At 42.7% G+C, this 13,884-nt stretch overlaps 1 protein-coding gene and 1 long non-coding RNA gene across 4 annotated transcripts in view; one reads left to right on the top strand and one right to left on the bottom strand.

Annotated features, from left to right (window-relative positions):
- Positions 1 to 13,746, top strand: part of itga8 (integrin, alpha 8) — a 57,449-nt gene extending 43,703 nt beyond the window's left edge. For all 3 annotated transcript variants that reach the window (XM_058085243.1, XM_058085242.1, XM_058085241.1), the window contains 11 exons: positions 1,320 to 1,467; positions 1,827 to 1,919; positions 5,980 to 6,059; positions 6,344 to 6,424; positions 6,797 to 6,902; positions 8,826 to 8,984; positions 10,845 to 10,961; positions 11,034 to 11,147; positions 11,310 to 11,414; positions 11,499 to 11,621; positions 12,678 to 13,746. In XM_058085243.1, the coding sequence (XP_057941226.1) occupies positions 1,320 to 1,467; positions 1,827 to 1,919; positions 5,980 to 6,059; positions 6,344 to 6,424; positions 6,797 to 6,902; positions 8,826 to 8,984; positions 10,845 to 10,961; positions 11,034 to 11,147; positions 11,310 to 11,414; positions 11,499 to 11,621; positions 12,678 to 12,767 (1,216 nt within the window). In that variant the 3' untranslated portion in view covers positions 12,768 to 13,746. The remainder of the gene's footprint in view (positions 1 to 1,319; positions 1,468 to 1,826; positions 1,920 to 5,979; positions 6,060 to 6,343; positions 6,425 to 6,796; positions 6,903 to 8,825; positions 8,985 to 10,844; positions 10,962 to 11,033; positions 11,148 to 11,309; positions 11,415 to 11,498; positions 11,622 to 12,677) is intronic.
- On the bottom strand, positions 9,632 to 13,826 carry LOC131137370 (uncharacterized). Its single transcript, XR_009131889.1, has 3 exons — positions 12,895 to 13,826; positions 12,621 to 12,763; positions 9,632 to 11,655 (listed from the first exon to the last, which is right to left on the bottom strand). It is a non-coding gene; the product is annotated as an uncharacterized LOC131137370 (long non-coding RNA).
- Positions 13,827 to 13,884: the final 58 nt, after the last annotated feature.

Raw genomic sequence — 13,884 nt, 5'->3', positions numbered from 1 at the left:
GTTTCTTATGACGGCACACGGAAGTACAATAGCATCCCTACACAACCAGTGCAATTCCAACACTATATACATTAAGTATCTCCACGTCTCGGAACTCATTGTCACTCCAAGACAGCGAGGTGCATTCAGGGGCACTCCGAACATCACAACAACATCTTTATTATGCGTGTATGTGTCGTCTAAGTAAGGAAAGGAAAAACACTAAGTGGGTATTCTATTAGCACTGACTAGCGTAACTCTTACTGGGGGAGTACAATTTGCTGCATTTAAGTACGCTGGGAAAGTGTGATACAAATGTTCTGCAAGTATTAAAGCGACTAATGTTAGTACTTTTATACTTATACTTTATACTTTATACTAAAAACGGAGATACTCTTACTGAGATAATCTTAGTCAGTAGCATGTAGTACAGATAGAAGAGATAGTCAAAAAATTCGAATAAATTGAAGAAAAATAATCATGAACCGGCTGCACGTTGGATGAGTGGTTACTGCGCAGGCCTCACAGCTCGGAGCCCCGAGTTCAATTCCACCCTCGGCTATCTCTGTGTGGAGTTTGCATGTTCTCCCCGTGCATGCGTGGGTTTTCTCCGGCTACTCCGGTTTCCTGCCACATTCCAAAAACATGCTAGGTTAATTAGCGACTCCAAATTGTCCATAGGTATGAATGTGAGTGTGAATGGTTGTTTGTCTATATGTGCCCTGTGATTGGCTGCATGGCCACCAGTCCAGGGTGTACCCCGCCTCTCGCCCATAGACAGCTGGGATAGGCTCCAGCACCCCCGCGACCCTTGGTAGAAAATGAATGACCAGTTAGCCCCAAATTTATTTCACCTCAACTTAAGAAGGCAAATATTTACCACTTCCACATGGAATGGGAGGAGACTTTTTGTGCGAGAGTGAGTGTGAATGGTTGTTTGTCTATATGTGCCCTGTGATTGGCTGCATGGCCACCAGTCCAGGGTGTACCCCGCCTCTCTCACCCGAACTGGGATAGGCTCCAGCGTGAGGATAAGCGGTAGAAAATGAACAAATAATCACGAACCACTGCGTTTTACATAGCTGTAACGGTCTACTTCCTGGTTTGGCGAGGATGATGCAAGATGAGAAACGTTCCTTTGTAATTCCTGTCACATAACGTACTGGGAACCGTTTTTATTGTGTTTGTAGTAGGCTACTTCCTGGTTCATGAATGCACCAGTACTCAGTAGCATATATGTAAAATGTTTACATGTTTCACATTAAGGTAAACAAACCAGCTAGCTAATAAACCGTCTTAGTCTCTTAATAGTTTTTTTTTTTTGCTGTGGTGTAACACAGGGACCACTCTGAGCTGGTGATCGCCGACGACAACCTGCTCATGTTGACCGTCACCGCCACCAACCGAGGCGAAGGAGCCTACGAGACGGAGCTCCACGTTCTGATCCCACCGGAGGCCGACTACATTGGCGTGGAGAGGAGAGTGGAGGTGACTGAAGCCCGCTTTGTGTGCGTGCAGTAACAGCGGCATCACTTCCTGTTGTGTCTCGACCGCGCGGCTTTGAGGCCCGCATTAGTAGCCCCCCGGGTCAAGCGCCTTGTGTGTGTGGGTGTGTTGTTTACTTGTGCGTGTGTATGTGTCGGCACTAATGAGTGTGTAATGGAGCGATGTGATGGATGAGGTTGTTACTGTCAGAGCTATTCATCACTTGTCCTCTTCCCCCCCCCACCCCTTCCTCCCTGTTTTTAGATGCTCCCTTGTTCCTTCTCGTGACTCCCGTCTCGCCCCGGCGTTTATCACTTCCTGTCGCGCTCACTTTTTGTGCATTTTTTTTTCCTTCCCTGCAGTCTCTGGATCAGTTGAACTGCGAGTACAAGATGGTGAATGAGTCCAGGATGGTGCTATGCGACCTGGGTAATCCCATGGTTACACAAACGGAGGTGAGCGGATACAAATCGGCGACTGTACTTCCTCAGCTTTAACGCAAACCGATTGATTGATTGTTTCCAAAAATGAACAATCATCTCCTTGACCGTTTGCACAATTTCCTTCGCCTTGACTCCGCTCACGGACACGCAAGCGTACCTAATAAGGTTCCATTGAACTCCTCAATGACTGACACGTGCAGGAAACAAAGGCTTTGCGGAATAACAGTCGTCATTTCCTGCATAGATATGAGTCACATGATAGATATGTGTCACATGTGAATTAGTGTGTTTGTGTAGGATCTTAGCGAAGGTGTCAATGGCGCTCTGACACACGGCATTGTGATAAATCAATTATGCGGTCGTGTTACACTGCTGGGGGAAGGAGAGCATAACGGGGCATGCAAAAGGTGTGTGTGTGTGTGTGTGTGTGTGTGTGTGTGTGTGTCACAGCCGTCCAGATGAGAGTTATTAACTCTCCCCTTGCCCCCCCCCCCCCTTTTTTTGGATGCTCAGGAATCCACAGGCTTATGCAGAACATACTTGCATGCACCCCCATGCACATGCCGGCTATATTGGTACCACTAAAGACTTCTCATCACTCCTCATTCCTTTCTGTTTCATGTCACAGATGTAAAAAAAAAAAACCCAAGCAGAGCAGTGCTAAACATATCAAACTGTTCATCTGAGTTAACTCATTGGACATGATTAATCGGTTATTTAATTGTAGAAAGTATTTCCAAGTCCAAAATTTTTTTTCATATTTTGATAAAGTGTCAAGCTTCACGGTGTACGAGTGTTAAGCGTGCAGACCTCGCAGCTCCGAGACCCGAGTTCAATTCCACCCTGCGCGCTAGCTATCAATACATACAAATATATATAATCCTCTCCTGTCATTTATCTTTCTGTTCATTAAATACAGTAAAAATGGGTATATTTTAATCATTGTTGATTAATCATGATTAATTAACTTTAAAACTGATTAATCTTATTAAACATTTTCAATTATTTGACAGCCCCAATTAAAACCAGTATAATGTCTTAGTAAAAAAATATTGTTTAAATATTGGCTGCATGGCAGACGAGTGGTTAGCACGCAGGCTTCACAGCTAGGAGACCCGAGTTCAATTCCACATCTCTGTGGGGAGTTTGCATGTTCTCCACGTGCATGTGTGGGTTTTCTCCGGGTACTCCGGTTTTCCTCCCACATTCCAAAAACATGCTAGGTTAATTAGCGACTTCAAATTGTCCATAGGTATGAATGTGAGTGTGAATGGTTGTTTGTCTATATGTGCCCTGTGATTGGCTGGCCACCAGTCCAGGGTGTACCCCGCCTCTCGCCCGAAGACAGCTGGGATAGGCTCCAGCACCCCCTTGTGAGGATAAGCGGTAGAAACACTGTAGATAAGTAATTGTGCTCCATAGCTTCTATTCCAATCTGATGTTGTCTGATGTTCCCAGATTTTCCTAAAATTCCGCAGAATTTTTCCCATAGAAAATGAATAGTAAGCATTTATTCTGTATTTATGTCGGAATGGAAACCTTGGAAACACTTCCTGAGTCTCTTCTCCAATGGCGTATTGGCTTTTAACAAGTATCACTGCCCCCTGCTGCACACACCCTGAATTACAGCTCGGATCTTTGAAATGAACCACAAGAGCAGTTTTTTTTTGTATTTCAACTCATTAGAATGTGCAGGTCTAGAATACTAAAGTGGTTTTACATAATGTGTGTTATATAACAGAGCTTGGAATTCCGACATTGGCTAAAAATGATGTCTCGTCCAGTTCTCAGGAATTATTTTGGGGGTTGGAACTGAATGCCGTCAGTCGGCAGGATTTTCAGTGGGGTACCGTGCGCGGGGTTGTCTATGCAGTACATTTCTAGTTGTCAGCCAGTCCACAACAATATCTATCTGGAAGTCACTGCTTTGTGGTCTCATGTGTGGTGAGCTTTCTGCTGATTGTTTTGATTGTTTTGCAGCCAGCATTCCCACAAATCATCTCGCAGTCGTTTCACTTCATCTGCATTTTTGTCAAAAATATGAATATTGCGGGAACGTGAAATAATGAGAGCCAGCGTATGAATAAGATGCATATTTTAGTCTGCTGGTTGTGTTTGGTAATGCTAATTAACAATGCTTATTATTGTCTAGCTAGCTGGCAACATGAATGAGTACCAGTATAGCGTGAGACTGGGGCTGCATGAGTGCTGCCAGCACTGGGGAGTTGCGGTTCATCGCAGATTGGGAAACTGAGTCGCATGGCATTTTTTTCCAACATGATAACGACCCCAAACACACCATCAAGATGATCAAGTCCCTTGATGAGGAAGCTGAAGTGGAGTGAAGTGGGCATGTTTGGCATCCTCAAGCGTGGAAAGGGAAGGTGGAGGAACTCAAAGTGTCAATCAAAGAGGATTCTGGTGAATTCCATGTCCAAGAGGATCAAGGCCGTGTTAGATAGCAGTGGTTATATGTTATATTATACCGGCTATTTAGACAATAATGGCTAAATGAGAGTAAATCTGTACTACTTTCTAAGCTGTACACTACTGTGTACTACTATCTGACTGTATTTACCCTTAATAATATATATAAAATGATTTCTGAAATATGAAGTATTCGCTTTAGTGTACTACTATGTGAAGATCATCACACTGACAACAGATGCTCCACTCTGAGTCCTGAAACAGAAACAGTAAAAATTTAACAGACCTTTATGACGTCTTCTCTGTGACCGGCCCGTACCCATTTGGCCCCCGCTTTGGATCTGGTCCACCTGGTTCTTCTCCACCAGCCTGGCTAATGCGTTCCATATCGACGGCCTCCCGTCTTTGTCCCCTCGCTGCCCCTCGCTGAAGTCTGCTTGCTGTCATTTTCACAACTATGCGTCAGGCCCCGATGTCCAGCGCGGGGGCTTGAATGCACGCCTGCATGTGTTCTGCATTAGACCACATGACGGGGGATTGACGAGCATCTTAGCGTGGGCCTTGTCGACACTCCGCACTGGATCTTCTTCCTGTAATAACAGAAGATGTCCGACTTAATAGGGTATTTCCTGTCCTATTAATGGCTATCATTCATTCATTCATTCATTTTCTACCGCTTTTTCCTCACGAGGGTCGCTGGGGGTTGCTGGAGTCTATCCCAGCTGTCTTTGGACGAGAGGCGGGGTACACCCTAGACTGGTCGCCAGCCAATCACAGGGCACATATAGACAAACAACCATTCACACTCACTCTCGCACAAAAAGTCTCCTCCCATTCCATGTGGAAGTGGTAAATTTTTGCCTTCTTAAGTTTAGGTGAAATAAATTTGGGGCTAACTGGTCATTCATTTTCTACCAAGGGTCGCGGGGGTGCTGGAGCCTATCCCAGCTGTCTTTGGGCGAGAGGCGGGGTACACCCTGGACTGGTGGCCAGCCAATCACAGGGCACATATAGACAAACAACCATTCACATTCACTCTCACACAAAAAGTCTCCTCCCATTCCATGTGGAAGTGGTAAGTTTAGGTGAAATAAATTTGGGGCTAACTGGTCATTCATTTTCTACCAAGGGTAGCGGGGGTGCTGGAGCCTATCCCAGCTGTCTTTGGGCGAGAGGCGGGGTACACCCTGGACTGGTGGCCATGCAGCCAATCACAGGGCACATATAGACAAACAACCATTCACACTCACATTCATACCTATGGACAATTTGGAGTCGCTAATTAACCTAGCATGTTTTTGGAATGTGGGAGGAAAACCGGAGTACCCGGAGAAAACCCACGCATGCACGGGGAGAACATGCAAACGCCACACAGAGATGCCCGAGGGTGGAATTGAACCCTAGCTGTGAGGTCTGCACGCTAACCACTCTGCCATGCAGCCAATATTTAAACAATATTTTTTTAAGACATTATGAACTGGTTTTAATTGGGGCTGTCAAATAATTTAAAATTTTAATAAGATTAATCAGTTTTAAAGTTAATTGATCAACAATGATTAAAATATACCAATTTTTACTGTACCGTGCCGCACTAATGGCTATCATTTGCTTTTTTAAACATACACATCCGTCTTTTTTTCCACAGCTGTCTGTCGGTTTGCGGTTTTCCGTCCAACGGCTAGAAGACGCCGGACCGAAGATCAGCTTCGAGCTACAGATCCACAGGTGACACCAAGAATGACGCACATGCCGCCATCATATATCCATTTAATACAAAGGGGAGATTGTCAACCATTTTGGCCTTATAAGGAGGAATTAGCCTGAAGGGCTGATGACTAGCTTGTTGTTTACAAGTTAAATATTGGTTAAATATGGATCATCAACAATATGTCATCTGATCCATCCCCGTCATTTATATTAGGTCACAGTTGTGTTACAAGATTTTGGGGGGTGTTATGTTTTATTTCATTGACACCCACTGTGAATTTCTCCCACCCCCCCACCCACAGCTCCAACAAAGACAACCCTGACAGCAACCCAGTCAGCCTCAATCTGGCCATCGTTGCCAAAGCTCAAATTGATTTACGAGGGTGAGCATTTTCTTCTTCTCTAACATGCTTTTAAGTTTTTTTTTTTTTTTTTTTTTTTGGGTGCCGGCGGCTTTTTTTACTGCAGTCCCACAGTCTGTTTATGTGCAGATCCTTTTTCTCAAAATAAATGTGTACTAATCATATGCACATGCGTTAATTGTAATTGAATTAAGATGAAAGACTTGAGATTGTTGCATAGCGTGCCTTTTAACCGTACAGGTAATGTTCCTTATCCGTCATGCAGGTATCACTCAGCCTCAGTGTGGAGGTGGTTTTATATGTTCAAGGGCTGTTGCTCTTGTACTGCATTCAACTGAAAGCCGTATTAGACTCCAGCGATATCGATCTATGTATCTATCGTTATGTCCGCAGGGTGTCTCATCCCTCTCAGGTGGTGCTGCCGTTCCCGCGTTGGGAGCCCAAAGAGAAACCCGTCAAGGAGGATGACGTGGGCCCTCAAGTGACGCACATCTACGAGGTAAACATCTGCTATCGCTTCCAAAAAATGTTAACCATTCACATGGGTTTTGGTTCTGCCCAAATATCACCAATTTTTTGGAAGACTATGGAGAGGATTTTGGGTTACAAGGTGACTTTTTCATGCGAGACATGGAGACCTTGTGTTAAGGGAAGATAGGTATTTATATAAAATCATGTCGGTAGCAAGTAAAAAAAAAAGCCATTACCAAAAAAATTATACTGTGTATTGAACACAATACACGATATGGAACTATTAACACATAGATTAAGGACTGAAGAAGACATATGTGGAGAAATATGAGTGAAATGGACAGAAACCAAGGAAACGACTCAAATTGCACCATGACAAGGAACGTGAAATAACTAACTTGTAAACTGGTGCCCCCTTTTTGTTTTGAGTTTGTTTGTATTAATGTTAACGTTTTGTTTAAAAAAAAAATTGTAATAAAGTATAAAAAGTTGAAAAAATAAAGTGTAAAAAATAAAAAATTTGAAAAAATAAAATATGAAAAATAAAACAATTGAAAAAATAAAGTATAAAAAATAAAACAATTGAAAAAATAAAACAATTGACAAAATAAAGTATAAAAAATTAAAAAACTGAAAAAACAAAGTATAAAAAATAAAAAAACTGAAAAAATAAAGTATAAAAAATAAAACAATTGAAAAAATAAAGTATAAAAAATTTAAAAATTGAAAAAACAAAGTATGAATAATAAAACAATTGAAAAAATAAAGTATAAAAATAAAACAATTGAAAAAATAAAGTATAAAAAATGTAAAAATTGAAAAAACAAAGTATGAAAAATAAAACAATTGACAAAATAAAGTATAAAAATAAAACAATTGAAAAAATAAAGTATAAAAAATGTAAAAATTGAAAAAACAAAGTATGAAAAATAAAACAATTGACAAAATAAAGTATAAAAAAATTAAAAAACAACTGAAAAAACAAAGTATAAAAAATAAAACAATTGAAAAAATAAAGTATAAAAAATAAAACAATTGAAAAAATAAAATATAAAAAATTTAAAAATTGAAAAAACAAAGTATGAAAAATAAAACAATTGAAAAAAAAAGTTTTAAAAAATGACAGAAAGGGAAGCAAAGGCTCGGAACGTCATGCTTGCAACCATCTTGAGACAATGATGCGGCGATAACAGGACCTGACTTGTGGCCTCCAGGTGAGGGGAGGCAGTAAGACTAACGTGATGTTCTTTAGCCGGTACAAACTGTAACATGGTCTAATTAGTGAGAGGGGGGGGGGACAACAAGGTCAAAAAATACACAGAGAGAACGGTAGACACACTGGCGACAGTTTCCAATGAGTGTGTGTGTGTGTGTGTGTGTGTGTGTGTGTGTGTGCGTCCATGTGCTGTACATGTGATGTCGTTGTGTTTTAAAGGGGCGGCTGCTTCATTGAACTCGAGCACTGCAGCGTCTGGCCCATCCTGCAGCTGATAATGATTTTCATTGGCGGTACTTTTCCCACTTGGCAGCTGCTTCTACTTAAGGAGGACAGTTTTTTTTTTTTTTTTTTTGGAGGGGGGGTGCTCCAGCCAGAATTCCTGCCCTGCAGCACCAAGCATCAAGTCCTGTTATGCCGACTGTGAATGACCTTGTGTGTGTATGTGAGAACGTGTGAGTGAGTGGAAAGGTGGATTTATCCAATTGATGGTTCATTTAAGCTCCCAGTTCATTCCCTCTCCGTCTTGATGCCTAATTGAAGCTGTGGATCGGTCTTGTCTCTTTTCTCAATCCCCACTGAGTGAAGGCCTTGCTAGCTTTGTCCACAAGCCCGAAAACCCAGGTGGCCCGTGTCATCACGCCTCAGTTATGATAACCTAATTATAGCCCATAGTCACTTGAGGCCCACAGCAGTAAGACAACTAACTCCTCCATTTCTTCTAACGTCTCCTAGCTCCACAACTCGGGTCCCAGTAGTATTCGGGAAGCTGAGGTTGAGGTCGGGTGGCCTGCCCGTTTCCGTGACGAGAACCTGCTGTATGCCATGGAGATTAGAACTGATGGACCAATTAGCTGCCGGACGAATAGCAGCCTCAACCCGCTCGGCCTTCAGGTGAGACACCAGCCAAACACTACATGCATGATATCATATTAATAATGCATAGAAAACATACAGTAAATAAGCAGAATATTATCCCATTCGATCCCAACCTCCCAATTTTGACTGATATTTCAAGGCACAGAGAATGTTGTGTTGGAACATGGAACCTACCAATAGAAAGATAAGACTCGCGTCTTTCATCAGCAAAAAAAAAGTTTGTTTCTACCTTTTTTCGTTCTATAGTATTCAGCAGTAAAACACGTTTCAGGAAAATATCAGTTCCCAACTAAAAATGGAAGTTACAAGATGAGTTGATATTGAAGATAGCCCTGTAGTAAAGTTCGGACATTCATTCATTCATTCATTCATTCATTTTCATTCATTCATTTCAGGAAAATATCAGTTCCCAACTAAAAATGGGAGAAAAACAGCTTTTTGTTACAAAATAAATTTCAAGCATACTTTCATTCATTCATTTCCTACCGTGGGGTCGTGGGGTGATGGAGCCTATCCCAGCTGTCTTCGGGCGAGAGGCGGGGCACCACTGGTGGCCAGCCAATCACAGGGCACATATAGACAAACAACCATTCACACTCACATTCATACCTATGGACAATTTGGAGTCGCCAATTAACCTAGCATGTTTTTGGAATGGGGGAGGAAACCGGTGTACCGCCATGCCAGGTGGCGCTGCGACGAAATCAGGAAGTGACCAATGGGGACCTCCGGGATGGGGTCTTAATCGTATGTACCAAGTATGATGGAGGTCTGACCACCTGGAGCCAACTTATTAACGTTTACAGTTTCTCACAGCGTGCAAGGCGACGCCATTATCCAAACATCAACGTTTGGCGGCATGCCACGCCCACATCTTATGGAACAACCAAAAATCCTTCGCAATTTAACATCGCCCATCCGTCTAGTCTCAGTTGATGCTACATTGAGCTCATTTGGTCAAACCCCCTAGGAGGAATTCGTCGAGATACGGCCCCAACTTTTCGCCCCAAAATTGCTGCCGCCATCCAAAATGGCCGACTTCCTATGCGTTTTACAATATGGGTTCTTGAGACTTTTTGGTGCGTCCTGTCACGATAGACGTCTCCACCGAGTTTCGTGACGATCCGTGAAACTGGTGGCGGGGGCTAATTTTTTTTTACATTTCAAGGTGGCGCTAGTGAGTGAATTTTGCTATGTGTGTGCTAACCACTTAACCACCATGCGACCCTATTGAAAGTTTATTGTTGCCATTGTAAAAATAGTCCTAAGGTATTAAATTACGAGTAACTATGTTTATTATGTAAGCGTACAACTGGGATGCATCACAGTAAAAGCGGTTTCATGTCGCTAAACAAAACTAAATCAAAACTGACCGCTGTTAGTTTTGTTAAGGCGGAATGTTGTACTGGAAGGCATTAGATAAATACACATTATGAATAATAATAATAATAGTCCATAACTACTCATGAAAAATGCATACACACATTTGTGTCGTTTGCCAGCTGGCTTGAAGAGATGATTTAGCTAATTAGCAAAAATGACTGAGGTATTTTCCAATGCGTGATGATAGCATCTGTAGCGTAGTCCAAGAAGAAAATGGCGTTTAATTGAGTATGAATGTAATGTGCTGCAAACTACGGCTTTCGGACCATTTTTTGAACCTGAATGATCAGTATTTCACAAAAACTATTTTTTGGAGTACTTCAGAGTCAGTGTTGGAGAGCATCATGCATGTTGGAATTCATGTTTACCTTGATGTAACCGGAGCTCCCTAGCGCTGGTAGCACTCGTGCATCCCCAACCTGAGACAATAACGGCTGTGAGATTCTGTGGAATTTCCACAAACTTACGTCACCGTCTCGTCTTCCTGCTTAGGTATCATCCCTCCAAGACACCCCCGAACTTCTGGGCTTCCTGAGGAACACCAGCGCCCCTCCTCGCCGCCACAAGCGATCCGCCAACGCTCCCCACAGTCACAGTGGTAAAACCCTGGTGAGAAAAAAAAAAAAATCCACAACCAGAGCCAAAATCCTCCACAGGGATTCAGCGTTGTGTCTTCTCCAGAACTGCACTAACATCTCCTGTCTGAGGATCACGTGCATCGTGGGCCGCTTGGATCGGGGTCAGAGCGCGGTGCTGAAGATCCGTTCCAGACTGTGGGCGCATACGTTCCTGCAGGTCCGTGTCTGGTTCCACGTCTTTGCTCTGTGTGTAGCTAAACTACAAAAGCCTGAAGTGGTCTTCACGACCTTTGAACTACAAGTCACAGTTTTAGGGTTATCAGAGTCACATGATGTTCTACAGATGGTCGGTCGACTAACTTGCATACTTGTCCCGCAGCGGCGTAATGACCCCTACATCCTCAACTCCACCGTGTCCTTCACGGTCCTCGCCATGCCTTATCGGGTCCAGCAGCCCCCCACGTCGCTACAGCGCACCATCTCGGTAAGCTTCCTGTAGCATTTCACGTTAGGTTGATTGACGGCGTCCACCGCTACTTTCACACTGCGTGTCTTCGATGTCTCGTAGATGGGGACGCCGGTCATATGGGGGACACCGGATGTGTCCTTTGCCGTCCCATTGTGGGTCATCGTCCTGGCTATCCTGCTGGGGCTGCTGGTGCTCGCCATGCTAACGCTCGCCATGTGGAAGGTACACATTCATAGCAGACTCCGTATTTCTCCATCTAACAAGGAAACGTTTCAAAAAAATAATAATTTTAAACAGCAAAAATTTTAAAAATCTGCAGTAATTTTACAAGAATAAAGTCAAAATATTAAGACAAAAAATTGAATAAGAAAAATTGAATAAGAAAATGTTATAATGTAATGTCAAACTATCATTGGAATAAAGTCATATCAACAATTTACATGAAAAAAAAAGTTTAAATAGTTTCATTAGAATAAAGTCAAAATAACCAAGAAAAAGTAAAAAAAATAAAATAAAAAAAACATAATTCCGTGCGTGGGTTTTTTCCGGGTACTCCGGTTTCCTCCCACATTCCAAAAACATGCTAGGTTAATTAGCGACTCCAAATTGTCCATAGGTATGAATGTGAGTGTGAATGGTTGTTTGTCTATATGTGCCCTGTGATTGGCTGGCCACCAGTCCAGGGTGTACCCCGCCTCTCGCCCGAATGTGAGCTGGAATAGGCTCCAGCATACCCGCAACCCTCGTGAGGATAAGCAGTAGAAAATGAATGAATGAATGAAAATATGCTTGAAATCTATCTTGTGACTCCCATTTTTAGTTGGGAACTGATATTTTCCTGAAACGTGTTTTTTACTGCTGAATACTATAGAATGAAAAAAGGTAGAAACAAACTTTTTTTTTTGCTGATGAAAGACTGGAGTCTTATCTTTCTATTGGTAGGTTCCATGTTTACTTAGAACACATTAGAATACAAGACAGCTGGGATAGGCTCCAGCATACCTGCGACCCTCGTGAGGATAAGCGGTAGAAAATGAATGAATGAAAATATGCTGGAAATTTATTTTATAACAAAAAGCTGTTTTTATCCCATTTTTAGTTGGGAACTGATATTTTCCTGAAACTTACCTATGATTATTTAAAGTAAGAAAAAGTTGAAATATTATGATTTTTTTTTTTAAATAACAAAAATGTGGGAAAACATTTTTCCTAATATATCACCAAGGGTACGAGTCCGCCCATTTGAGAAGCGTCTAATAGGTCATGTTTTTCTCCCAGTGTGGTTTCTTTGACCGGGCCAGGCCACCAGCTGATGACAACATCTCCGACCAGGAGCAGCTGACATCCGATCAAACGGGGGATGCCTAAAAAAAAAAAACAAGAAAGAAACTTGTAACACATCCGAATAGGAGAACTGTGGCTTTGGAGGAACGTGCACCTTCTGACTGAAATGGATCAGATCCAGGATCTGGAGTCATCGGATCTGACATTTTACCTCTTTTGCCGACAAAATGGCCGGAGTGCGAGAGGGCACCACGGGCCGATGTTGACGTGTGACGCTGCGGGACCGACGCACACTTTGAGTGGAACACGTTGGGGATTGTTTACCCGTGTTGATGAAGGAGCACAGTGGAGTTCTGTCAAAGGAGGCACTGGGAGGCCTCACACCAGCCACAATATTAGGTACGCCTGCACAATCCTAACTGGTCGTCTGTCTTGGATTTCACTTTTTACAATCATAAGAGCTTTTCTTCCGCACTCACGGGTGACCTGGCGAGGGGGTCTCGAGTCTTTATCCATGCATGCGGTGCCCAACAACTTCTACCAGAGCTTTTCTTCCTGTCACTCACACACACCAGCGACCTAGATGGGAGTGGAGGAGTTAGGATGCTGAAGAATTAGACGTCATTTAGGGTTGTGCAGGTGTACCTAATGAATTGTATTGTTTGTGTGGATGAATATACATAAACATGTGCAGGTACTGTACATATTGTGTGTGTGTGTGTATGTATGTTAAGTTGTGGCGTCTCTTTTTGTCAATTCCCTGCAGCTGGGTGGCCCCTTGATGTGGCAAGGGGAGGGTCTGGTTGCATGATGATGCGTGTGTGCGTGTGTGTGTGTGTGTGTGTTGCACACAAACAGATTGCATTAACATGAAGGCACAAAATCAAATGTGTATATTTATGAATGTACGTGCAATATTTTGGACATTGCGTGATAACTGAAGCTTGTTTACACTGGCATTATTTTATCAGAGCTTAATAGCGTTTATGTATATACTGTAAGTAAGTCATGGGTATGATAGTTTTGCTGAACAACAAAAAGCAGTTAATAAAGTGTGTCTTAAGACTTGAGTGTTTAAACGTTGTATGGTGTTGAAAATCTCAGGAAGAACTCTGGCACCCCCTGGCGGAAAGAAGATAAGTAGCAGTCACCCTTGCTGACAGCATTTTTTGGCTAAGCTGAATAGCACCCTCTTCTGGCC

Source organism: Doryrhamphus excisus, chromosome 10, assembly GCF_030265055.1.
Source record: "Doryrhamphus excisus isolate RoL2022-K1 chromosome 10, RoL_Dexc_1.0, whole genome shotgun sequence".
Taxonomy (NCBI): Eukaryota; Metazoa; Chordata; class Actinopteri; order Syngnathiformes; family Syngnathidae; genus Doryrhamphus; species Doryrhamphus excisus.
This window is presented reverse-complemented; position numbering and strand designations above follow the sequence as displayed.